Here is a 9320-nt window from a genome sequence, read left to right as displayed (position 1 = left end):
ATTTCCCGGGCGTCGCCATCTTGAATAATTGTGACGTGTTAGTTACGTTTCACACAAAGAGCTTTCGTTTTGAAACAACAAGGCAACCGCAACACGTCTCAATTATTCAAGATGGCGGCGCCTGGGAAATTTGAAAACCAATGACAAGCGTTTTTGAAATTCCTATATTTTAGAAACAAACGTTTACATTAGAAAAAGTTCGAACAATATTGATTGTAAAGATTCTGTTCTGTGGTTTAAACTTATTTTCTTTTATTAGTGGAGGTTCGCTTTAAAACGTAACACTTTTTTTATGCTGATGGGGACATACCTGATACCATATTCTTTCTCTTGGGTAATGGTGACTCATTTCACCACCCATTTGAAGTACGGGTTTCTTACTTCGTGTGCATTGCCAAATATGTGCATTGATTGTGATCGCCAGGCTACTTTGCATTGAAAGACGGTCGCTATAGAATGAAATATCTTCGCAGTCTTTCAACGCATACTAATTTAGAGACCAAGTGTCACTCGTGTATCTTTATAAGTTATGGAAGTTTCTCATAGAAATCGAGCCGCGAAGTAATCGCCCTACAAAATTCGGAAGTTTGCCTGAATAAAGAAAAATCGGGGTCTTCAAACTTTAATTGCATACTCATTAAGAGATCAAGCAACATTTATACAGAAGCGCATCAAGGGGAGCCTCCACCTCCAATACTTGGCCTGGGAGTCAATCCTTTCCCGAGTAAATTTATTTATAGAACTTCTCCCTTGGGAGATTCAGCTTGCCCACTGCTGTAAAGGTCAATCAAAGCAGAGCTATCTCATGGTCAAGAAAATATGATACTTTTCCCAGGAAAAACCTGTTCCTAAAATGAGGAGAAAATCGAGCAAAGAAATCACCTTAAAAAAATCTGGAAGTTTGCCTAATAAACATATTTTTCGCAGTCTTTAAACTTTAAATGGATACTAACTAAGTGATGAGGCAACTTTTATTTCGTAGTTTTATCCACATCTAGAAGTTCTAACCACAAAAAATTGTCTGTTTTTGAAATTTGGGCCCCATTGATAGGATTTTTTTTACAGAAAAATTCTAGTCACTGAACTTACTATGTATATTGACCATCAGAACAGCCCTGTTTCCCCCATCCCATAATGCAGTACGTTTTGAGAGGTTCTTTACATAAAAGCAAGTTGTTTGTTCTTGGGAATGTATCATGCGTCAATGAACTGGACATCCACGATTGTTTTAATGCAAATAACCCCCCAAAATGTACTGTATTATTGGATTGGCGAAAATAGCGAATGAGACATTTTACAGTTATGGCTGAGTTACCTGACACCTATGAAACGGCGAGGCTGCCGTTGACTTTGTTTTAATATGAATCCCGCTACTTTTCCTACGTAGCTAAGGATTAGCTAGCATCATAAAAATATGATTTACATGATCAAAGCAATGAATTCGAAGCCTGTATCAATACATAGGCCACATCACTAAACAAACAACAGTAGAATTGTCTATTTCTACTTTCCTAGTTATTTCTCTTTTAGAAATTTGCTTTGGGCCATCCATATTTTGGAAAATCCATATTTTAGACTGGACACTTTCTAACAATTTGCCATTTCTGTTATTCTAGGATTTTTTGCCCCTTAGTTCAAAGAAAGATCCTAAAGGGTTAATCTTTTCGATAACTACTAATTAGCAGATCAGGCAACTTTGCCATAAAGTCTTACTATTTTGGGAAAAAAAAAGATCAAGTAGAAGAATGATTGTGGCACATAGTTAATAGTCCTTTTAGAAAGAAAAAAAAAGACTTTCTAGAGCCTGTCACTTAATGAAAAAAAAAAAAAAAGACCTGAAAGGAAGACCCCAAAGACTTAAAGTTATAATTAAGTATTCAGGGCCAAAATAACATGGCTGCTTGATCCTCATTTATGGAAGTAGACCATTTTGCCAAGCCCTTGATTTCTGTTAAATGATGAACTCATCCTGCAGAGAAGCTTAAAAGAATCAGTATCTTACTATTACTTGAATCTCTTGGTAAAATAAGTTTATAAATCAACTTTAGCAAAATTTACATATTTCTTGTCTTCCTTCAAGCTTGATCGTCACTAGGAAAAAATGCTTTCAGTTGCTGCCAACAAGCCATACCAAGTAACGAAAATAACATGTTGACGTGTCAGAGTCCAACAAATAGTTTTCTCACGTTTTAGACGCCGTTTCTGAAAAAACAAAATAAAGAAAGAAAAGAGATAGTGGGTTAAAAGGTAAATGGGGTTATAATTCTGATTTCTAAATGAGTAAAGAAAATTATGGTAATCCACGGTTTGCGCTTCGTTAAAATAGATGCAGCAACGATTCCTATTCAACTGTCACTGTGACATGTAGAATTTAAGCCCTCAATACCTAACTTTACTTTTCATAGGTAACTCGAAATCAGTGATTTCCTCCCAGCCCATAGCAAGATTATAACAGCTACCTGCTGCAAGAGGGTAAGTGCCTGGCCCTTGAATGCAAACAATATTCATTTCAATGGCCATCCAAAGCAGTTTGTGAAGCAACTTCATTGGCGACCGAGTTTCAAATCAGATTACCTGTTCCTCTTCCTCTCGACAACTTGTCGATTAGAACCCTGTACAATGCATTGCTTTTCCGTAATTAAAATTATATTTGAACAGCACTTACCACTCTTTTCGAGTTCGTGTTGGCCAAATTCGAACGTGACATCATCGCCAATTAGCACAAATGGCGCCCAGTATTTTACTGCGGAATACTCCGTTGTCTCCCGAAGAGATTTCATAGCATGGTGAAGAGCTAAACTGACACTTTTTCTATCTGCCAAGTGTTGGTAGAAACATTTCATAAACAGTAAAGTCGCCTCGTCATCAATCGCCCAAAGTGACACCAGAACAGACCGGGCACCAGCACAGAGGAAGGCCCTGGCTATTCCCACCACACCCTCAGATTTCAGCTCTCCCTGACCACTGTGACAGCAACTCAGCACAACAAGTCTTGCCTTAAGACGAACTGCATTAACATCACTCATTGTTAACAAGAAATCGTCCTTTTCGGGAATCTGGGATGTGCGGTCTGGATTTGGAGCCAAAGCGATTTCTCCAAATTCGGAATCTCCATGTGCAGCAATGTGGATTAAACCAACGGACTTCATTCTTTTCAGCACCTCAGTTTTAGTTGCATTCCTTCCAGTGAGAGGCGTAGTCTGCAGAAGTTCTCCAATCATCTCCACCTCTTTCTTTGCGCACGGTAACTGTTCAATTAGCTCGCCATTGTCATAAGCGACTTCCTTTAAACAAGGATCTCCCACTAGCAGCGCTTCACTCTTACTAGAGAAGTCGTCAGGTGCACCGGCGATCATTTTTAAAGCTGTCAGTGAGGGAACAGTGCGGATCCTAACAGAGTCACTCAATGCAAAATAAGGAGCCAAGCAAAATGGTCCATCAGGAACAAAGACTAAGTCATCACTGTGGAGCAAGTCTGCAATGGGACTGACTAAGACATCATACAATGGCTGCAAACAGTTGACGGAGAGCCTCAAGGACGGAGGGATTTTCTGGACGGCTTCTCTAAGGCAAGGGGAGTCGTTGCGTTGTTGGTCAAGCGAGCGATTCTCACAGCGAACAACAGACCCAGCAATTGTATGCTCAAAAGTTTTCATCAGTGATTTAGCACTTTCATTTTCAATTTCCTTTTGCCTAAAGTGTATCATGCTTCCTTTTCTCAGCAGCCAGAAACTGATTCTGTTTCCTTCAAGTGCTGTGAAAACTGCTTCTGCAGGTAGATATTTTGATAAAGCGGAGATAGTTTCCTTTGTGGTAACTTCTGGGGAAGGTTTTTCATCAACCCTATATTGCACCTTCAAAATATCTGACAAAGCCTGTGCTCGTCCTTGCTCAGCGGCATGCAGAGCCTCAATGACCTCTCCATTCTTCAAAAGTGCTCTCCACAGAGCTGTGTACGCCTCTTGTTTTGTGTCACGAAAGCTTATTTTCCACGAATCTTCTAACTGAAGAAGTCGCCTTGTTTCATCAAAATATTTTATGCTCAAGCGATAGTAATTAAGAGCTGTGCAGATTGAGCCAGAAAATTCATGGGCACAACCTAGCATACAACACGCGTTTCCCTGCCCTATTGGGTCCCCCGTTTCCTTTGCAATGCTAAGATGTTGTTTGTTAAAGGAAATAGCATTTTCAAGGTCACCCCTACGGAAATAGGCAATGCCAAGATTGCCACAGGCTTTTCCCTCCCCGGACCTGTCACCAATTTCTCGCACAATACTAAGATGTTCTTTATGGTACTCTATGGCTTGCTTAAAATCGCCCAGACTGACATAGCCATTGCCGAGATTCCCATAAGCTTTTCCCTCCCCGGCCCTATCACCTACTTCTTTTGCAACATCAAGACGTTGTTTGTGGTACTGTATGGCTTGCTTAAAATCGCCCAGACTGTCATAGGCATTTCCGAGATTGCCATAGGCTTTTCCCTCCCCGGCTCTATCCCCTACTTCTTTTGCAATGCTAAGATCTTGTTTATGGTACTCTATGGCTTGCTTAAAATCGCCTATACTGTCAAAGGCATTGCCGAGATGACAATAGGCTCTTCTCTCACCGGCCCTATCGCCTACTTCTTTTGCAATGCTGAGATGTTTTTTTATGGTAATCTATGGCTTTCTTCAAATTGCCCATACTATGATAGTCATTTCCTAGATTGCCATAGGCCTCTCCTTCCCAGGCCCTATCCTCAACTTCTTTTGCAATGCTAAGACACTCTTGGAGGTACTTTAGGGCTTGCTTAAAATTGCCGATGCTGTCATGGGCATTTCCGAGATTGCCATAGGCTCTTCCTTCTCCGACCCTATCACCTACTTCTTTCGCAATACTAAGACCTTGTTTGTGGTACTCCAAGGCTTGCTTAAAATTGCCCATATTGTGACATGCATTGCCAAGAGTGCTAAAGGCTTTTCCCTCCCCGGTCTTATCACCTACTTCTTTTGCAACACTGAGCTGTTTTTCGCAGTACTCTATGGCTTGCCTATAATTGCCTGTACAGTCATAGTCAATGGCGAGACTGCCATAGGCTCTTCCCTCTCCGGCCCTATCCCTTGCTTCTTTTGCAATACTAAGCTGTTGTTTGTGGTACTCTATGGCTTGCATAAAGTTGCCCATTCCGTTATAGGCAATGCCGAGATCGCCATAGACACACCCCTCCAAAAACCGAAACCCTATGTCCTTAAAAATGCTTAATGCTTCTGTGTAATTCCTTATGGCCAGTTTAAAATCGCTAATGCCATAATAATAGGTGCCCAGATTCCAACAAGCCAGACCGTCCATTGCTCTGTCTCCCTCTATATTCGCAATGCTAAGCCCTTTCATATGCTGTTCCAAAACATCCAACTTTCTATCCACCATCCTTGATAATCAGAATTAGGAAAGTATTCTTCGATAGCAGTGGCGCGCCTAAAAGAAAAATAGACAGCCAAACACTGCATTTGCCTACTGTTTTCACAAAGTCTGTTGTGTTAAAACAATCATAGACTAACAATTTTTAATACCTCTTATCATCACTATGGATCACTAAGCAATATCGCTTGCTTTCTGAGTGAAGGGCTATGTGGTTTTAAAACAATTGCAGGATCTATAGAGTGTTTGTTTTTAGTAATCATTGGAAAAATTTAACTGAATTTCCATGAGCTATTTAAGTTCCAACATAATGCATCTTTCCTAAATTCTTATGCATGTATGTCTAGGAATTCGTAGCATAGTTGCTGGTTCAACAACTGTCGTATCCACAAAAAAAAGATTAATTTGATTTTATGACGTATTCTTTTAAACTCATTGCGTCTGCCTCAGCTTTTATTATTATGTGAGCAGCCCATGTTCCTTTCATACACATAATTGTTAAAATATTCTAGCACCTGAATTTGCTCCAAGAAGATTCAAACCCATGACCTCTGCGATACCGATGCAATGCCCTACCAACTGAGCTATGAAGCCGTATAAGAGACAATTGCTTAAACTGCTACTATGATAAAAAAAATGCACGTCCCTTTTTCCTTCAGATTTTAAAAGCGTGTTTGCTTGACACCTGACTGGCCAAAGTGTGAGCTTCCAATTTTATCCAGAGGCTGTTTGCTTTGAGTGCAAGTTTTGGATTTCACGGTCCGCCATTACTCACGTTCAAGACTGACCGATTGGACCTCAGAGGGGTGGATCGAGGATAAGATGACGCCAAAGACTGACCAGCTTGAAATAGGCCTTATTCACGATAGCCGCCATATTGGTTTTCAAATTGTCATGCAAATTAGCCATGTGTAATGCTGGGAGGCAAACATAGTCGAAATATTGAAAAAACAATACTAGAAGTACATTTTAGAATTTATAATGAAGTACCTTTTATAATAATTTTATATCTGTTGATTGCCTTTGACATTTTGAGTTTCCACTTCGTTATCTGCTCATTTTTCATTAAGAAAAGTTGAAGTAACTTTTGAAATCAATCTATTTTACTACTTAGGTGATAAACATTCAATAAACGTGAAACAAATCATGTGTGGCTAAGATGTTCGTTATAACCTCTCGAACGTATGTTGTCTGCCCCCTCAGAATTGTGTAGCAAATTTACATGATAATAGCAAATCCAACATGGTGGCCATCGTGAATAAAGGTCTATTGCGGCGTGTCTGAACGCAGTTTATGATATATGCAAAACACGAGTTTAAAAGTCTGAAAGCTCGAAACTCCCGTGTTGCATATTAATTTAGGCGCGTGCACACGCAAGACATTTTTAAACTTGTGAGTCTTTGACTTCATTTTATCTCCGATCCAGCTGTCTCAACATTTTTAAAGTTAGTAAAAGCGGACCATTCATTAGGAATATTTCACTGAAAATAAACAGGTGTCTTTTTGATATGAAGGCTTAAAATGTCGGTCACTCTGTGACAGAGTTTTTAAACTTAAAGAAAAAATAGTCGGCTTAAATCGCCTGATACTTTGGGCAATTTTTTCTTATGTCGCCGTAAGTCGCTTTAAGTCGCCTTAACTTACGGCCCTTTAAGGTCCCAGAGTTACGTAGGCCTACGTTTTACAGAAAAGTGTGAGGATTTTTCTCTTTCAACAGATTAATTTTAAGTTTACCTGAGCCTCAGCCTTAATGAATTCAAGCGAGTGAATCGAAATTGCCAACACGTTTAAAACCGTGACGGAAAAGGCACTTCTTCAGAACAAAAGTCCCATTTTCATGTTAACATATTATTATGTTCATACCTTGAGACTGGGGAAACTGGTATCATCATTTCATTCAAATATGCGCAACTCATCAAAGAATTGAGCAAGTCAAAGGAAAGTGTTATTCAGAGTTGTGCTTTACGAATATCTTTCTTGCAAGTGGAACCTATATTTCTTAATTTTCTCTGAAATCTCTAAATTAATCTGTAAGATCAAATTCCTGGTCAATCTTTCCTTTCTCTCTTAACCTTCTTTAATTTAAAAACTGTACCACTGTTTGGGTTACCCACATCCTCATTATTGTAGTACATAGATTTAGCCAAGCCTAAAAGCGGAGTTCGCGGGTTATTTATTCTTACTGGCCTTACTTAAAAAACCTTACTCATCCACTTTACATTGCTCGCCCTCATTACTTCAGTCGCCATTTTCAAGGGCCCCAAAACTCTGAATTCTTAAACTGTCTAAGGTAATTTGTTTCCATTGGACATCAAAGGGCTATTTGATTGTTTTCCCCAAGAGGGACAAAATCATAAATCTGCACTTTTTGATTGGTTAATTTGATTTGATCAAATTCCAATGATGGGTTAGGTCTGTCCGCATCATTTGGCCATTACAAAAACCTGAGCGAAGCTTGGAAATCAAGCAGGTGTAAAGGCGATGATTTTTGGCACGATGCTAGCAAAATTATCGACTTTCTACCTTCCCAAGACTGGACGGCGAGCGACCTTTGGAAGTGGGAGAAATTCGGCTAAATTCTGGAGGCACTCGGCCGTGAGCGCTTTCGGGAGTTGTATGCTTTGTCTATATATATTGTATGTGACGACACGTGGGGCCTGAAGAAGAAATCGAAGCGTCCCAAAAACCCATCAAATCAATCAGGACAACGCACAAAATAGAAGGTGAGTGAACTTTACTTATCTGGCTGTCCATAAAATGAATTTTTGAAAAGGAACATCGCGATTTGAAGTTTTTATGGAACATTTTCCTCGATTAGTAAAATCGGCCGTTTTGATTGTCTCAAAATAACGTGACGTCAAGCTCTGTTACATCCTTAGGGTTGTCTGCCTGTAGTTTTCGCCTTGGTTTCACAATCAAATAATTGCAAAATTTTGGCTTTCTATTATTTAGGGGGAACTTACTGCAGAAGATCGTAGCTTTGACTCTTGTAAATCAAGAAGCACTCGGATTTATTCCGGGTAACTCCGAGTCATCATCGATGGAAAAAAGAAATGTCTTCATAGCTCAAGTTATAAGAAATCGGAGATGGTATGCATTGCGTGATAAGATCAAGCTGTAAGCAACACTGAGAGACTTACCGCTGTTGGTCCAAACGGATGCTTTTCAAAAGGCAACGTGAAAGTTTCTTGTGAGTTCACGCATCTGGAATTTGAATTTGATGCAGTTATTCCATTATCAAATCTCTCCGTAAAACAGTACCTGGGACGAAGTGTCGTAACTTTTTAAGCCTATGCCACGCAAAGAGAGTACAGCTGGAGCTGCCAATTGAAAAGTTCTTAAAAGAGGTAACAAATAAATGGAACAAGACTTAAAATGGAAATTCAATGGAACAAGTCACTTCATACTCGATCGAACTGCGCAATTTAATAAGGCATGTCAACAGGGATAGAGATCAAACTGTCATCCAAACAGTTAATTGTTTCATTGCTTCAATAAACTCACGGCTTAGTCGTACGAGGATCTACTTAAAGTGCACCTAACCCCAAAATATTTTTCTCGCTAAAATAAATCTTTGCACCTGTTCGAAACGCATTGCGGCCATTTTTTCCTTTTTCTAACAAATCCTGGCATTTTATAGGCTTCGAAAGTTGCGAAAATCCAAGCATCTTTTGTTCACGATCGAGTCAGAAGGGGAGTAGGTCTATTCCAGCTTTGAAGTCAGAATCTACTTTGCATGCATTTTTACAAAGAGTTAATGCAATGTAAATCAGTATGTGACGTCAAAGCAGGAATAGACCCACTCCCCTTCTGACTCGGTCGTGAACAAAAGATGCTTGGATTTTCGCAACTTTGGAAGCCTATAAAATGCCAGGATTTGTTAGAAAAAGGAAAAAATGGCCGCAATGCGTTTCGAACAGGTG

At 39.7% G+C, this 9320-nt stretch overlaps 2 protein-coding genes across 2 annotated transcripts; both read right to left on the bottom strand.

The window, feature by feature from the left end:
* Window positions 1-351: 351 nt before the first annotated feature.
* On the bottom strand, window positions 352-4125 carry LOC137973318 (tetratricopeptide repeat protein 28-like). Its single transcript, XM_068820106.1, has 2 exons — window positions 2666-4125; window positions 352-2202 (listed from the first exon to the last, which is right to left on the bottom strand). The coding sequence occupies exons 1-2, from the start codon at window positions 4104-4106 to the stop codon at window positions 2183-2185; spliced, it is 1461 nt and encodes a 486-aa protein (XP_068676207.1). The 5' UTR covers window positions 4107-4125; the 3' UTR covers window positions 352-2182.
* A 1-nt stretch (window position 4126) lies between these two features.
* Window positions 4127-5406, bottom strand: LOC137972791 (G-protein-signaling modulator 1-like). Its single transcript, XM_068819505.1, has 3 exons — window positions 4686-5406; window positions 4259-4624; window positions 4127-4200 (listed from the first exon to the last, which is right to left on the bottom strand). The coding sequence occupies exons 1-3, from the start codon at window positions 5404-5406 to the stop codon at window positions 4127-4129; spliced, it is 1161 nt and encodes a 386-aa protein (XP_068675606.1).
* Window positions 5407-9320: the final 3914 nt, after the last annotated feature.

Source organism: Montipora foliosa, chromosome 10 (assembly GCF_036669935.1).
Source record: "Montipora foliosa isolate CH-2021 chromosome 10, ASM3666993v2, whole genome shotgun sequence".
In the NCBI taxonomy this organism is placed as follows: Eukaryota; Metazoa; Cnidaria; class Anthozoa; order Scleractinia; family Acroporidae; genus Montipora; species Montipora foliosa.
Note: the sequence above shows the minus strand (reverse complement) of the source record. Positions and strands in the feature narration are given on the sequence as shown.

Coding starts and splice junctions, on each gene's coding strand:
- LOC137973318 (XM_068820106.1), bottom strand. CDS start 4,106: ATGCTAGGTTGTGCCCATGAATTTTCTGGCTCAATCTGCACAGCTCTT. Junction 2,203..2,665: donor ACACGAACTCGAAAAGAGTG/GTAAGTGCTGTT, acceptor TTGTTTTTTCAG/AAACGGCGTCTAAAACGTGA.
- LOC137972791 (XM_068819505.1), bottom strand. CDS start 5,406: ATGGTGGATAGAAAGTTGGATGTTTTGGAACAGCATATGAAAGGGCTT. Junction 4,625..4,685: donor TCTAGGAAATGACTATCATA/GTATGGGCAATT, acceptor GCATTGCAAAAG/AAGTAGGCGATAGGGCCGGT. Junction 4,201..4,258: donor TAGTATTGTGCGAGAAATTG/GTGACAGGTCCG, acceptor CTATTTCCGTAG/GGGTGACCTTGAAAATGCTA.